Raw genomic sequence first — 16,787 nt, forward strand, 5'->3', positions numbered from 1 at the left:
CCATGAGCCACCATAGCTTAGTTTTACATATAAATCTTATAGCCTTGTTTTAAAATGTCATTTTGGGATCGGACCAATATATAAATTTGCTTGAACCCCTAAAAAAATGTTTTTGAATTATAGAAGCTGTGTTAGTCCTTACATTTTTCTATGTTATATAATTTTATTTGTTATTCAGTTTAGCTACATAACCCAATATTTAAATAAATAAACTTTCCATTAAGTAGCCAACCACATGAATTTAACGAGTTTGTGTGTTGTTGTTATCAGGTCTGATACAAGATACACATCGCACATAAACCTCAAATTAAAGTGGAACGATTTAGTCATATAACTAATGTGATGTTGTTTTTTTTTCTTTTCAATTGTTATTTAAAATAGCGATATTAGTTACACCAAAAAAATATGGCCATCTGAATTAGTTATATATGACAGGCAAGTAAATAAAGTGGAACTGAAAACATGCCGAAATTGCATTACTATTTTAGTATTTTGACTAGGTACTGGTAGTACTCCTATATGCAAACCAATAAAAGAAACGTTTCAATGGAAGAAGAAACAAAACAAAGGATAGACACTTGGTTCCACGACATAGGCCCAAAACCAAGGCGGTGAGATCAGCTCCGATCTCACGTACGTGCTCTACTCTATCTCACTCAGTTACGCGTTCAACTACCACTAAGCCAAACCAAACCCTTCGAGATATTTTCTTCCTTTTCGCTAGACTGATCGCAACCATAAGGGGATTAACTCTTTTACGGTTTAACCATCGCTCCTTGGTGACAAACAGGCATATACATAATACACACATGGTATGCACATATGTTTTATATTCATTAATTAGTAGTACTTGTATATCATTTTGTTTATATTTTTCTAATAGAGAGACAACTTGTTGCACCATCTTATCTAGATGGTGTCTTCCTGAGCCTCGTCGTCAAGAGGGAAACACGTGTCATCACCGCCAGTGTTCCACAAGAAATTGGCGTAATTAGCGGCGTAGTACGAGTTGGTCGGCTCGGCATCGATGGCTTCCAAGAAAGTCTCCTCAGCCGCCCAAAGATCGTCTCGTGCTCTCCATAAGAACGTCGCGTATTTGCTAAGCGCCTCCGCGTCTTTCGGTTCCACTCCTATCGCTCGTTTGAAGTAATCTTCCGCTCTGTTACACAATTATTATATGGAAATCACGTGAGATATTTATTCATTAGAGATAAGTAAGACATGTGGAATGCATTAAAGATGAGGGATGAATAACGCCAAAAGTGTTGTCGTGTGAATATTAAATTTCCATATATAATAATATGAACTAGTAACGGTTGTAGAATGTGATAGAAGTGTCTCAATAACCAATATTGGTAGATATTAACAAAAAGGATTGGTTAGGATATCAAACCATTCCACCGTGTCAATAAACTCTATAATGCTTTGTTAAACCAGAGAATGCTACATTCTAGATAACACTAACTACCAGCTTTGTAACTTTACTACGTTAGCGTTAGCTATAAAATAAAGCCAATGACAAAAACATGGGTTAATTGAATTGGGTGGGGAAAAAAATCTAGAAGACAAATTGTGAAACAGAGACTTTTGGTGTTGGGTACTGGTGGGGAGACTTTAAAACACAACCGTAAACTCCACTATCACTAAAACCTTCTCAAAGACTCAAAGCTCATTGGCTACAACTCTTTTATTATTCTCTGTGAGATATTTTATGTAATGTCGTTTTTCCTAGAAGAGGAAAAGAATTGGTTCCACTCTATTCGTTATGGTTGATTCTGCTGATACCAATTTATTTATTATAACAAAAACAATTATGATTTCCACACCAAGTATGTCCCACTAGTGAATAGAAAAATCATCGAGGTATGCGCCTACTTTTGACTCCTAGCAATCAACTTGTAGCCTCACAATTCACAACCCCAAAGAATCTAAAGGGAAGATTCGACGCAAACTCTGAAACCAAATCTACTCAAGCTAAACTAAGGTTTAACAGTTTTTTAACTTTAACATAGGGAGCAGTAAAATGTTTAGTTACCTGTCATGGTCGTTAGAGACGAGGTAGAGGAACTGAGCATAGTTAGCAAGTAAGAGAGGATTATTAGGCTCTTGAGACAGTCCTGTTTGGTACATAAGCTCTGTTTTGAAGTAATCCGTGTCTTCCTCTGCTTCTACTCGAGCCTCAACAGAAGACACGAACCGCTTCCTAGTGTCGTGATCCAACGAATCATCTATGTCTGAATACTGCATTCGATCTGCTTCCTCCACCATCGAATTCCACAGCCTGTTTTCATCTTGTCCCGATACTGACGGCTCTGACTCTGTAGTCGTTGACCCAAAACTCGATGATGACAATTGAGAAACTCCTTCGGGTATGATTGTTCTGAACTGTTCTGATCCATCGAATCCATCACCACCATCTGTTCCACTTAACACCGGCTTAATGTTTCCACCGCCGCCGCCATTGTTGTTACCACCAACCGAAGTTGTATTCCCATTGGGAGACGACGATGATACAAAGAACGTTTTCACAATCGTGGAATCGAACTTCACGTTTGTTGCTTCATCAGTTTCACTGACGGTTGTTACCTCTGTAACCATCTGAGGAAGAGGAGCAGCTAAAGCAGAGTTGCTCCCGATCGAGTAAACAGTGAAGTTAGCTAAGAGTATCATAACGTAAACCATCAACGTAGGTGTCGCGGAGAAGACTTGTTGAAACAACCAAACGAAAGATTGGTGCAACTCTTCTCTAACTCTAAGCAAGATCTCTTGCAAATCTTCGTAAAACAGAACCTCTCTCATATGCAGAGTAAAGCTCTGAAGCTCCCTAATCATAAACACCATCGACGAAAACGCTCTGTTCATGGAACAACACGCTGATTCACCAACTTGTTTGACTCCTTCCCATTGTCGCTTCTTCTTCATGATCCTAAGCGAAAGAGGAAGGTCAACACTGTTTGCTTTCATTTCAATACTCGACAAATGCACCATCTCGTTCCACGGCGGCTCCATTGAGTTAGCTTTGTAATCGTGAGGCTCTGAACCGTATAGGTTTGGGACATTGAATCTGAGAGTAAGCTCTTGGATCTTTTTAGAAAACTCCTCATCGGAGAATGGAGGATCTAACCTTGCGCTACAAACTCTTCGAATAGGTCTAGGTGATGATGATGATGATTCCCATAGGTCACATGACTTGGAGCGATGAAGCTTCGTTCCTAAAAGAGCTGAACGGTTCATCAACCTCTGCGGGGCAAATCGAGAAGATAGGAACCGTACGTCGTCGTGACCAATGCTCCGCCGTCGTTTTGAAGGTAGGGTTTGAGAAGGGGACGAACACTGATGAACGATAGGTTGAGTCGTCGTCCAATGAAGGAACGGAGATGAAGAAGAAGCTACTTTCACCCCCATGCGGAAACTCAAAACACAGAGAATACTACAACAATGGCTTCTCCTTATATTCCTGTTAATCAAAAGAGAATATAGAACAATCAATACTGGGAGAGAGAGAGAGAGAGAGGGCTCTTTGAATCATTAACAGATGGCAGATCAGATCGGATCGTGGAAAGCTAATGTTCACGAGAATCGATGAAAATTTTCGGAATAAAGTTACTATAAAGACTCGAGAAATGTTCGATTCTTAGGTGTAAGGAGGAAGAAAAAACTCACCGGAAAAAATTTACGTCTGAAATTTTCTCGGGAGAAAAATAAAACTTTCTCGGGAAAATCCTGAGGAAGGCCGCTTCACTTTAAGCGGAGAGAGAGAGAGAGAGTGAGATGAAGAGCTTTTATATACAGAGATGCGAATACAACGGGTTTAGTTAATTAACGCACGAGTTTATCAAAAATAATTAAAATAAAAAATATATATATATATCAGCCGGTGAAACAGCGACGTTAAGAACCTGACAAACAAGTAAGCCGGTGACAAGAACCGACTCACATGATTATTATTATTAAACCGGGAGAGGAGAAAAGAGTCATTTATTAATCTGACGGTTTTAAGATATGCCACGTGACTCCCAGACATTGGGTTTCTTTGTTTCTCGTCATTTTCTCATACTTGTAATTTATTAATTAACCAATCAACGGACTTCGAAAAGCCACGTAGGTATTTTATATAGAATATTAAAAAGAAAATACCAATTAAGGAGTGTGACATTAACAGTTTTTGCAAAAATGTCCATGTAATCTGGCGTTAACTTTGATGTGTGGGTTCTATACCTAAGTGTTGCGAATTGCGTCCATGTTCATTTTGCTCTCTTTCGTATAATTTTGTTTTACTTTTTTTTGGTGTTTGAATCTTTTGTTTTATATAGTAAAAATGAAATACGTTTGATTCAAAATTGAAATGTGGGAGATCAATATTTTTCTAGTGATGCAATGGATCATATAACCCGCTTATAGTAAATTACATTATCAAATTAGCGAAAGAATATATAAAAAAAAAAAACTCTGTTTTAGGGAGATTATAATTGCACAGTTTCTCAATATGGTTTTAGTTACATCATGTGCAAGTGCAATGATGAATGTAACAAATAACTAAGTTGGTATAAATTTTGGAGAGTCTGAGACAGTGACATTAGAAGAAGGTGAACAAATTGACGGCACTCGTTGATAATTTGGCTCATGTCCTTCTTAATGCGGTTGATATTTATTGTTCTTTCTTTCATTGGACTCTCCTAGTTTCTATTCAATGTCAATGTCATTAAACTTATATATTTCTATTCAATGTCATTGAAAACACGTACGGTGGAATCTTGCCCCATCCTAGTTTCTTTAGTTGGACGATCGATAAATTTTCGTTAGAAAAAAGCTTTGGAGAATCATGGATTATATCGATATAGTTAGCTTGTCTCGTTTACTTGGTTAATTGGTTTACGATATCGATCGGATATGAAATGTGTTGTTGAATTTATTAAGCATTGTGGAAATAGATCATGGAGTAGGAACTGAAAATTTATAATTTAAAGTTCGTTAAACGCCATGTTATCAAACAAATTTTCTTGAAATATCATATGAAATGTTTGACAAAAAAGAATATGAAATTTATAAGCCAAACTAATCATTTGATAAATATTTTTTCAAATACTAGTATTAGAGGGTTCATAGATTTTTTTTTTTTTTTTCTAATACGAATTTTCTAAATGATTTATTATCATCAATTTGAGGTGTGGACCATTGTCCGACAGTAGGCTAAGGATGTGGGATCTGCTTAGCTCTATTAAATATTCTCGTATTCCCGCAATGGCCCGTCAATATAAGTAATAGTAGGTTCTCTGTTTTCTTTTGAGGAAATGTACAATTTCTAAAAGGTGAAAATAAGTTTGTTATAGATTATGTAAGTGAATAAGTGATGATGAAAGTAATTGCTAATGGGCAGCAGCGACAAGGAAGACTACAGACAAATCATAAAATCAAAATGCTAAATGTCCGAAAACGTATGGAGGGTAAATAAAAACAAAGAGAAAATGATAGGTTACACCATGTGATGATATCAAGGGGGTTGGTTTATGAAGATTGATATGATGGGCATTTCATATGGTGAAGATATTGAAAATTCGATAATATTAATTTATATGTATATAATTAAGCATAATGGTAGACAAGTAAGATGTTAGACATGCAATAACAACAACTATATATTACATGAGAGTGTTTCACTGGTTTTACGAACCTATGACTCTAAATAATTTGTGAACCTTGACCAAAAAAGATACGATCAAGATAATCTAAAACATCAGTGTAGTATCTATTTTACGAAGACCATCCGACATTTAACCATATTGAACTCGGAAATGGTTTTGGTTAGGAAGTAACCATATGAGCTGATAGTATGCAACTGTTATGTGTAAGATAGACTACTTAATTTCAGAAATAATTTTCTTTTAGAGTATGAAATCCTGACAAATGAGAAGAGATTACCCACCAAAAAGTTTTAACTATTTTTCATTCAATTGAAAAAAATGGTTCGCAAGCTCCAAATCTTGAATAGAAAAACAAATGTAGAACTAAACATATAGGAAATAAATTGGCACCAAACGTATAGGAACGATGTGCTTTCATGCATGTTGGCTCTTGACAGGAGGATAGAGCCAATATGAAAATCAAATGGAGAGAGACATAACAAAGGCCACCACTCTTATTATCTATTATCTTCTTTCTACCTAGTATTTATCAAAATTTTCCTATCTTATATACATTGATATTTTTTTTATTTGTTTGTATATATCAATGCATTGAGGTTTTGGCTACATATATATATATATATATATATCAATATATCACCATATCGTTTTATGTGGATATGTATCCTTCTTATATATACATATATATATCCATGCATTGATTTTTTTATTTGGCTACATATCATATGATATATTGATATATCCATTGATTTTATGTGGATATATATCAGTTGATAGGTTGAATAACTTTGGAAAACAAAATTAATCTAAGAGCAGAGTAACATTGTGGTCTAGGTTGATAATGAAAATTAGGGCCGGGCATTCGGGTAATCCGTTCGGGTTCGGGTATTATCCATTCGGGTTCGGGTAAACGGGTTTAGAAAAATAGAATCCATTGGGTATTTTTAGATATATGGGTTCGGTTCGGTTTGGGTACTATCGGGTTCGGATCGGTTTGGATTACAAATTTTAGAACCCGATTAGTACCCGAACTACCGGATACCCAAAAATAATATAATTAAATTTAAATAAATTTAGTTAAATTTTGACTTACATAACAAAATATTTTAGATATTTTGATATTTAGGTATAAAACTAAATGAAATATTCAAAATTATAATCATAATTTTGGGGTAATTGCATTATATTAATGATAAATATTATAAATATGTTTATATGTTCAGGTTTAATGGGTACCCAAACGGGTACCGGATATTACCCGATCCTAACCCGAACCCACGGGTATTAGAAAATAGAACCCAATAGGGTTTTATAGGCAAACCCGTACCCAACCCGAACCCGGTTTTTCGGGTCGGGTTCTGGGTTGGGTATTCGGGTACGGTTTTTATGCCCAGGCCTAATGAAAATACTAACTAAATTCATAATTGTCTAAATGCAAGAGAATATTTTTTGGTTGAAGTGTATCACAAGCTCTGCTCCATCCAATGTTTTGGGAATCTGAGATAAGGTTTACTTTCTTACAAGAAGCTAGTGACCTATTTCAGTACCATGACACTGACCTTGCAATCTCGAAGGGTTAGACCAGTTCTTTGCTGCTAAGTTCCCAAGATTGTTAATGAAGACATACTATGTCATAGAGTACTTCTATTAAAACACCATAACAAATATCTAAGGTTAGAGGCTTTACATTTAGCTCAGCTTGATAAAAGCTCTCATATAATAATTTTCCTTTTACTGATTAAAAGAGAAAAAATTGTGCAAAAATGTCTCCAAGTTGCGTATCTTACTCTCTTAGACACGTAAATATGATCTTATTACAATGCTTTAATGATCTATATGCAATTCAACAACCTCCTTAGATTTATTTCCTAGATCAAAATTTTCCTATCTTATATACATTGATATTTTTTTATTTGTTTGTATATATCAATGCATTGAGGTTTTGGCTACATATATATCATCGTTTTATGTGGATATATATCCTTCTTAAATATATATATGCATTGGTTTTTTATTTGGCTACATATCATATGATATATCATCGATTTTATGTGGATATATATCTCTTTCTTATATATATATCTATCTATGCCTTTGATATTTTGGGTACATATCAGATGATATAAACCATCGATTTCTCATTTAATGTGGTTATCCTTCTTCCATAAAACCTTTTATGAACCAGATATGAAAAAATATCTCCACTATATGTTGATATCTCATACTTCAATGATTATATATGAGCAAATAAATAAATATAAGTGCATTGACAAACCGACCACTATGCTTTTCTATCTTCTATTCTGATTCTTTTTTTTTTTTTTTTTGGTTTTGTTGTCATTATGTAATTTCTGATATATCAAGTAGTTAAGGGTGAGTAACCTATATATAGTAGTTTCACTTATTTTTTCTCACTATAAACGTAAAATGTGAAAAACTAGTCTAGTTTGTTACTTGGTTTGTAGTAAAAAATTTCAAGAACTAATTAAGCAATAAGTAAGGCATAACCAAAATTGTATGAGAGGTTTCGTTTGGAATTTTGGATGGCAACGTGGTTATTTAGAAGTTCTAAGATGGGCCTTTAAAGGTCTTACATGAGGCTTAATCAGAACTCGGCCCAATAAAATTGCCGCGAACCTGATGGTTTAAAACGGTAGCCGAACAAAACCGGGCGGCGAAATAAATCTGTTGGTATTGCGTTTTCCCGCTACTACCATTTTCCCTCTTTTGTTTATTTTTTTTTCTTAATTTTTTTTTCCTTTAATTTTTTTGTTATCCCATTTCCTCATAAAACCCAGCAGCATCGACCATGAGATTGATTCTTCCTCACTTCGGATCTCAATCTCAATCTCGATCTCCGTCATCTTCTGATATTATTAAGCTACAATGCCTGCCATCGCTGGACCTAGTTCATCCCCTCAGAAGCATGTCGTCGGCTCCAGATTGGAGGTTACCGGAGGTCTTAGATCCGCCGAAGTCAACACTTGTCGGAAACGCAAGTTGAGATCTGATTCCGCTGCGGAGGTTTCATCGTCGACGCCTGTGAATTCGATTTCCACGCCGATGAAACGGTGTGCTGTTCCAATCCCTAAGACGTCTGATGAGGTAAGCTCCTTCGTTCTTTTGGTTGTAGCTGTTAAGGCCTAGTGAGAATCGATTCGATTCGAATTTGTAGTTCTTGTTTCGATTTTGGTATTTAGTTAAAAATCTGAATCTGTAATGATTTATAAAAATGTTGGATCGATTGCAGGAGATTAAGGAAGATTCTAATGGGAATTTGGCGAATCCAGTGATATCAGCAGCGAAGAACTTAGATGTTGAATCAAAGTGGAACCCTAGAGGTATTTACATATGAGCCTTTTGATTCATTCATTAGTATTGTATTGAGTTTTTAAGGCTCTCAGTGAGTTTGATTGTATAATTGAATGTTTGTATTTGAATGGGTCCAGATGAGGAACAAATGAAAGCTGTGAAGGAGGCATTGCATGTGTCTAAGGCACCGTCAACTGTTGTTTGCCGTGAGGATGAGCAGAGACGGGTTTTCGAGTTTGTTAAAGGTTGTATGGAACAGAACAAGGCTGGGAGTTTGTATATATGTGGCTGTCCTGGAACTGGGAAGTCACTATCCATGGAGAAAGTAAGACAACAAGCTGAAGACTGGGCGAAACAGGTAATCAGTCTTGTCTCTCTGATTCAGAACTTGTGGTTGGTGTGAATCTATTAATAGAATAGAAGGACTGATCTATCTTTCATGAAATCTTGCAGGCGGGTTTGCCTTGTCCAGAAACAGTGTCTGTTAATTGCACATCACTGACAAAAACTACAGATATTTTCTCCAAGGTAAGACCTTCTGCAATAGAAACACCTCGAAGTTTTCTTGGTCTCATTATAATATAGTTGGTAATTGAATTATTTTGTTTTTAGATACTTGGTAAAAATGAGTTCGGGAGGAAAGCTAATGGTTCATCTTCACCTCTACAAAAACTCCAGAGCTTGTTTTCTCAAAAGCAACAACAATCCAGCTCAAAGATGATGTAGGTTTTTGTTTTCTTCTTGGTCTGTGAATATGGTGACCTGCTAGACATAATTTGTTGCGCTGTTGCTCATTCAAACTTTATCTGCAGGATAATAATTGCAGATGAGATGGATTACTTGATCACAAGAGATCGAGGTGTCCTTCATGAGCTTTTTATGCTCACAACTTTGCCTTTTTCAAGTTGTATACTTATAGGTAAAACTGTCTTACGTTATCAATGCTCATATTTTTTTATCTGTTTCCTCTGGTCATACAAATTAAGTCTAAATTTCGTATTTGTCCTTCAGGTGTAGCAAATGCAATAGACCTTGCAGATCGTTTCCTTCCAAAATTGAAGTCTCTCAACTGTAAGCATCTCTCCATCATTATGTGCCATTTGAACATTCTTCATACTTCACCATATGTCCCTAAGCTTTGATGAAGAATAAAAGTTGAGTATGCTCCTTCTAACTTATTACTCCAATTAGTGCAGGCAAACCTTTGGTTGTCACTTTCCGTGCCTATTCTAAGGAGCAGATCCTTAGGATACTGCAGGAAAGGCTTGTGGTAAGTCTACCTTAATTTTGTGATATAAGATACCTTTGATGCAGAGAGAGGAATGTCTGATTTAGTATATCAGGATAAATCTATTGACAATGCCATTTTTCTGTTTCAAAGCAGTTGCCAATGCCAATGCCATATATCTAATCCAAACTCGGTACTTTCTATGTTGATCTTAATTTATTACTTTCACTGTTGTAACAGGGACTTCCATATGTAGCATTTCAGTCAAATGCCTTGGAAATTTGTGCAAGAGTAAGAAGAATATATGTCATTTTTTTTTCTCTCAACCTTGTTTTCATATTTAGATTCTTTATTGATATTCCTAATGTTTGCATTGTCCCAGAAAGTATCTGCTGCATCAGGAGACATGAGAAAGGCTCTATGTGTTTGCAGGTTAGTCCTCTTACGAATTTTGTTTCTACATAAGATGAATGAGATTGAAATGGGCTTTATATATTGTAATTTTACTCTTGAAATCATAACACTAAAGATAACAGTCCCTGTTTACTCGCATTGATTTGATTTCCAGGAGCGCCCTAGAAATCTTAGGAATAGAAGCCAAAGGATCAATAGATCAACAACCACAGGGTCCAGTTCAGGAGTATGAAGTGGTTAGTATTTACTCTCTACTTTAGTCAGTTCACTTACTGAAGATGGAAATATCCAGGATCCATAGAAACCGTTGGCTTATTCCATAATTGTTATCATCGAATCTATAGGTGAAGATGGATCATATGTTAGCTGCATTGTCCAAGACGTTTAAATCTCCAGTAGTCGACACCATTCAGTCTCTTCCTCAACACCAGCAAGTAAGTTACACATCAACACACAGATTAGTTGATATCTGGTACTTCGTCTTCATAAGTAAAAAAGAGATATAACAAATCTGAAGTTTTGTTTTCCAGTGTGATCTAAAGTATTGTTAATGTAGTTTGAGAATATGTACTAACCTTAACTAAGAGAGCAACTATCACAACGCACAATGTTGGCGTGTATCTGGTTCTATGACTTGGTGGATAACATGATAGAATCTGAAATTCACATGCTTATATTGAAAACTTGCAGATCATAGTCTGTTCTGCTGCAAAAGCCTTTAGAGGAAGCAAAAAAGATAGAACCATTGCAGAGGTAAAAATCTTGATTGAAAGTACACAAAGTCCCAAGCATAGCTTCATGAAGTTATAACTAAAGACCTTGTACATAATATTCATATATGTGAATTTTCATACTTTGATGCAGTTAAATAAGTTATACTTGGCAATCTGTAAATCTTCGACGATAACGCCAGCTGGAATCACAGAGTTCACAAACATGTGTACAGTGCTAAATGACCAGGTACTAACTCCTATAAGAGTTATAACTCTCATGTTTGTGTATGGTTTATGTAAATCTTGAAAGAGACATTTGACTGAAAATTTCATTTTTGGATTGGCATAGGGGATACTAAAACTCAGTCAAGCTCGGGACGATAAGCTAAGGAGAGTGAGCCTTAGAGTAGATGAAGCAGACATCACATTTGCTCTTAAGGTTATACATTACACCCTTTGTTTTATTATTCCCAAAATGTAGTTTCTTAATTCATTTAACACCTTTCCCTTTTCATTGCACAACAGGAAATTCGATTCTTCCGCAACTGTCTTATATGATGAAGTTACTGAGTTATAGCAATGGGTTCCTCCATTTTTTTATAGAATACAAAGAGTTAATAAAAAAACACAGTACACATAAATTGTATTATTCTGTTATACAAGTTGCAAACAATACATTATTTACATACTTACTTTGAAAGAGAACTCACTGTCTGTCATTCAACTGTACAAGAAAGACCATTAAACGATACTGGGAGATAGATTTTTATATTGGAAACTCACGCTCACTAAACCAGGCCAAGCAGTATGTATGGGAGAGAGAGAGTGTTGCATTAGCAAAGCAAAAGATCACAAGAAAAAGTTCATCTAAAGTAACAAGGCTGACCTCAAAAAAATTCAGAGGTCTCAAGACTATCTCAACCAATGAAGTAAAGTAAACACCAAACTTAGAAGTTAGGACAGCAGTGATTGTCGTTTCTTGCTTATGCACGTCATATCCTTACATCACTACTCCGAAGTTTCATAGGACTAAAATCTAGTATACCCTTCTAATCAAACTTCTATTCTCATATCCCCTGCGAAAATAACAAACTATTTATTTATTTATTTTTAATCAAAAATGTGGTTAAAGACAAAGAAACCTATATCATTTTTGTTATTTACAGATCCAACCACCTTATACCCACCCAAACCCACAAAATTCGGACAATCCAGTTGAAATCGGATCTCTCCTTTAACTACCCAACTTTTCGAATTCCTTCATTCACGACTCCACTCTCCCTCGTTCAATTCCCGTTAATTATTCTTCTCCCTCAAGTGCAACTAAGGATAACTCGATTCTGGGTAAGTTGAAATAGGTTGGGGTTTTTCGAATTTGGGTTATTTGTTTTTCAAAATCGGGTAATATGGATTTCGATTTTCGATAATTTGGTTTTCAATTTTGGGGTTTTGTCGATTTTTTTCATGTGTTGATTCCTCAGAACGTTGAAAGTCATCAGATTTTGGAGCGTTTGTTTTATGTTCAATTTGGTTTGTGGAAAAGCTTGGAACAAACGTTTGTTTCATCAGATTATGTTCAATTCTGATGAAACAAAGTCCTCAAAACGTTTGTTTCATCAAATTATGTTCAATTTGGTTTGTGGAAGCTGAAGTTGAAATCAGTTGTTGTTTTTTGTGTGCATGTGTGGAAGAATCATAATGGTTCGTACAAAGAACCCAAGCTATGTGGAAAAATCGAATCCCCCAGCAGATCTCGAAGAAGAAGCAACTCGTGGAGATGAATCAGAACGTGATTTCGATAAAACGGACTCAATTGAGAAGTCAAATGATAAGGATTCATCGGTAAGTATCTCTCCCTATATTGGTATAACCGTATAAGAATTCGTTCTAAAAAGTATAACTGTATAACTTGGTATAACTTAGAAAAACTTGGTATAACTAGATATGTGTCTTGTAGGAATCTGAGGATGAATCCGATGTAATGCAACCTTTGAGTATGTACTTTGATTACTCCCAGTATACGAAGCCTTTCAAGATGTCTGGAAAGTGTTATATTTCAGAGGCGGTAAACTTATTAGGCGGTCATCTTAAGGAAGAGGAGTTGGAATGGTTCTTAGGGCACCCACAGTTCAAGCATTTCTTCCATATGCCTAAGGATTCGAATCATAAGTTGATGGGTATGTGGATGTTGTTGCTTCGCACAGCGCATTTGGAGAAGAAAAATGAATGCTGGTTCATTGTTAATGGGACTCCCATCCGGTATTCTCTCAGAGAAATGGCAATCATTTCTGGGTTATATTGCCATCAGTATCCAAAATTCAAGGATGGTTTGGGCAGTTTAAATTTTGCTCGGAAGCAATTTAAAGGTGGACAAATAATACAATATGGAGATGTCAAAGCGAAGCTACTTTCGATGAAGAAACCTTCAGAGGATCGTTTGAAGATGGCCGTACTGTATTTTTTATCTAGCGTCATCATAGGGAAGAAAAAGGGTGGAAAGAATGCACCCTCTGTGGAGCCTTTCTTTCTTAGAGCTGTGGATGATCTTGATTTGTGTAGAACATTCCCTTGGGGTCGAATGGCATTTGATGAGAATATGAAAGACATCTTTCATTTGATGGGACACTTTGATGGAGTTGTGGGTCCACAGTGGGTCTTTCCTAGTTTCATCATTCCTTTGGAGGTAATTATTAGTTTTCAAAATGTACAACTTAGTATAATTGGATCCAACTAAACATTGAATGTTCTTGTGTTGTGTGTAGCTTCTTGCGTTTGAAGCAATTCCTATGCTAAAGAACACCTTCCGAGAAGACGTTTCTGATTCACATGCACACCGTAACTGTCCTCGGATGTGCAAGATGAAGTTTAAAGCAAGTAAGAAGAAAGGTTTTTCTTTGAAAGAAATATATGACCAACTTGGTACAACTAAGGTTAGTTATTCATATTCATTATTTATGTAAATTACTTATCAGATTCATTATTTATGTAACATTGATTGATAGGAGATTGATAGTATGTTATGTTTGTTTATTTTGACAGGAGATTGATAGTATGTTAACTCCAACTCCTCGGGAGGCACGCCTTTTAGCCATGATCATAGATGAGGATGGTGGCTGGGATGATGCGGATGATCCAGTTGCTGATGGTTGGAGCAAACGTTTAATTGAAAAGGACAAGTCAATTTGGTTTGAAGAGCTTCACAACCTAGATGTGGCCGCCCGATCATTTGAGGCTAATCCGGTGATTTAGAATGTGGATCCGGATGATGTGGATCCGAATGATGTGACTAAGGATGATGCGAATTCGGAGAATGATATGGTAGGAGGTAGCTTGATTCAGCTAAGAGCTAGCTTGATTCAGCTAGAAGATCTGGTGAAGAAGGGGTTTAAGGAAATCAACGAAAAATTTGATGACATGGATGCTAGGATCAAATCGGTGGAAACATATGTGAACTGGGAAAGAAATGGAGAAGGAGGTTTTCCAAGCGAGGAATTTGGTGCAAATGAGTGTGACGGAGTTGGTGCAAATGAGGCTATAGAGGAGGAGGATGCCGAGAAGGAGAAGGCCGAGAGGGAGAAGGCCGAGAAGGAGAAGGCCGAGAAGGAGAAGGCCGAGAAGGAGAAGGCCGAGAAGGAGAAAGCCGAGAAGGAGAAAGCCGAGAGGGAGAAAGCCGAAAAGGAGAAGGCTGAAAAGGAGAAGGCCGAGAAGGAGAAGGCCGAGAAGGAGAAGGCCGAGAGGGAGAAAGCCGAAAAGGAGAAGGCCGAAAAGGAGAAGGCTGAAAAGGAGAAGGCGGAGAAGGAGAAGGCCGAGAAGGAGAAGGCCGAGAGGGAGAAGGCCGAGAGGGAGAAGGCCGAGAAGGAGAAGGCCGAGAGGGAGAAGGATCCAGTGGATAAGGATCCAATGGAGAAGGATCCAATGGAGAAGGATCCAGTGGAGAAGGATCCAATGGAGAAGGATCCAGTGAGATACGAGAGAAAAAAGAGAACAAGAGAAGGAGACAGTGGAGAACAACTTGGTACAAAGGTGAAGATTATAAGTAAGAAGGGGACGGGACCTTCCATTGTCGTAAGGAGTCGGAGTCCTATTATAACAAGGCAGAAGCCCTCCAAAAAGTAAGGAGCATGTAATCTTGTATGAGTCAGTATGTGAACTCTTTGGTTGTTTTTATGTTTTTTGTTAAGTACTCGGAATGTTTAACTAGGTACAACTCTGTTTTTTTTAAGTACAACTCTATGTTTTTAAGTACAACTTGGTTGGAATGTTAAAGTCAGTATGTGAACTCTTTGTGTGTTTAAGCATACAAAATAACGGTCCCAAAATAACACACAAGAACAAGACAAATTACCGGCAATCGTCAAATGGAACCAGACAAACGATCCTTAGTTATACCATTACAAAGAACAAGTTTTATTTAGTTGTACTATTAGAAAGTACTACGTAGTTGTACCATCTTCCAAGAACAAGTTCTACTTAGTTGTACCATCTTCCGAGACATACCACAAGAAGACATCCAAAAAAAATGAGAAAACAGATCTGCTTAATTTTCTTCATATCTCTGCTCCTATCCATCTTCAGCTGTCTAACTTCTTCTTCGAGGACACCCACTTGAAAATCTAATTGTTGTACTTCATCCACCAATGCCTCATCCACCCATTTAAACACATGTGTGTCGTTGACAAGCTACATATAAGACAGAAATTGGTAAATAAATGTAAGAGATAATCAACGAATATTAGAATATATTTACCTTTCTTTGTGCTGCATACGCACAACGGTAGTAGCGAGGACAAGGGTTTGAGATCGAGTGAGAGATTATCTCAACTACTGCCGAACCACAATGACATTTTTTTTGGATGCCTGGAAACCTTACTCGATTAGAGGAATTGCCACATGAGGTCCTCGATGCTCCAGAATCGTAGCTCATTTCAAGATTTGAGATGACCCAGAAATCGCAAACCCTAACTAGGAAAGAGAGGGAGAGAAATGATTTTTTTTTGTAGGAACCCAGAAATCGCAAGAGAGGGAGAGAAATGATTTTTTTTTTGATCCAGAAATCGCAAAATCGAGCCTAAACCCGCCCTAGCATACTTGGCTTCAATTTTAATTTTTCAAAAATTGAAATTTTGTTTGGGACACATAAAAACACGTGTAGCCGCCAATTTACACACGTGTAGCCGCTAATTTACACATGTGTAGCCGCAAAAATGCACTAGTTGTTCCAAGTTTTTAGATTGTACCGATCTTGACAAGTTGTACAATTCCGAATTTTTTATTGTTTTTAGTTATACCATGTCAAAGCCCAATAATTTTAGTTGCACACATGGTTTACGGTTAATTGAGATACATTTACACATGTTCATGCGATCATATGTTTGAAAAGATAATTTCCTAAACTTTTGTAATTATATGTGGTTTACAACGACAAATGAACCCTTAAAGTATATGGTGTTTCATGGTAAACCTTGAATATGATGAAAA

General features: G+C 36.6%; 2 protein-coding genes and 1 pseudogene across 2 annotated transcripts; 2 read left to right on the top strand and 1 right to left on the bottom strand.

The window, feature by feature from the left end:
• Window positions 1–815: 815 nt before the first annotated feature.
• LOC104749912 (uncharacterized) lies at window positions 816–3,916 on the bottom strand. Its single transcript, XM_010471625.2, has 3 exons — window positions 3,664–3,916; window positions 2,036–3,457; window positions 816–1,159 (listed from the first exon to the last, which is right to left on the bottom strand). The coding sequence occupies exons 2-3, from the start codon at window positions 3,403–3,405 to the stop codon at window positions 910–912; spliced, it is 1,620 nt and encodes a 539-aa protein (XP_010469927.1). The 5' UTR covers window positions 3,406–3,457; window positions 3,664–3,916; the 3' UTR covers window positions 816–909.
• A 4,438-nt stretch (window positions 3,917–8,354) lies between these two features.
• Window positions 8,355–12,087, top strand: LOC104749913 (DNA replication factor CDC6-like). The gene is made up of 16 exons (XM_010471626.3): window positions 8,355–8,747; window positions 8,893–8,983; window positions 9,092–9,312; window positions 9,408–9,482; window positions 9,567–9,676; window positions 9,767–9,873; window positions 9,966–10,025; window positions 10,151–10,224; window positions 10,423–10,473; window positions 10,565–10,614; window positions 10,751–10,832; window positions 10,941–11,030; window positions 11,287–11,349; window positions 11,461–11,556; window positions 11,659–11,748; window positions 11,835–12,087. Exons 1-16 carry the CDS (start codon window positions 8,529–8,531, stop codon window positions 11,865–11,867), a joined length of 1,512 nt encoding a protein of 503 aa, XP_010469928.2. The 5' UTR covers window positions 8,355–8,528; the 3' UTR covers window positions 11,868–12,087.
• Window positions 12,088–13,271: 1,184 nt separating this feature from the next.
• Window positions 13,272–15,425, top strand: LOC104753403 (uncharacterized protein At3g43530-like; annotated as a pseudogene).
• Window positions 15,426–16,787: the final 1,362 nt, after the last annotated feature.

The sequence above is a fragment of the Camelina sativa genome, chromosome 16, assembly GCF_030686135.1.
Source record: "Camelina sativa cultivar CO46 ecotype springtype chromosome 16, ASM3068613v1".
NCBI classification, from domain to species: Eukaryota; Viridiplantae; Streptophyta; class Magnoliopsida; order Brassicales; family Brassicaceae; genus Camelina; species Camelina sativa.

Excerpts from the sequence above, each read along its gene's own strand:
- LOC104749912 (XM_010471625.2), bottom strand. The coding sequence starts at position 3,405 with ATGGGGGTGAAAGTAGCTTCTTCTTCATCTCCGTTCCTTCATTGGACG. Across the intron at positions 1,160-2,035 it reads GTCTCTAACGACCATGACAG|AGCGGAAGATTACTTCAAAC; the intron begins GTAACTAAACAT and ends ATTGTGTAACAG.
- LOC104749913 (XM_010471626.3), top strand. The coding sequence starts at position 8,529 with ATGCCTGCCATCGCTGGACCTAGTTCATCCCCTCAGAAGCATGTCGTC. Across the intron at positions 8,748-8,892 it reads TCCCTAAGACGTCTGATGAG|GAGATTAAGGAAGATTCTAA; the intron begins GTAAGCTCCTTC and ends GATCGATTGCAG. Across the intron at positions 11,557-11,658 it reads GTACAGTGCTAAATGACCAG|GGGATACTAAAACTCAGTCA; the intron begins GTACTAACTCCT and ends GGATTGGCATAG.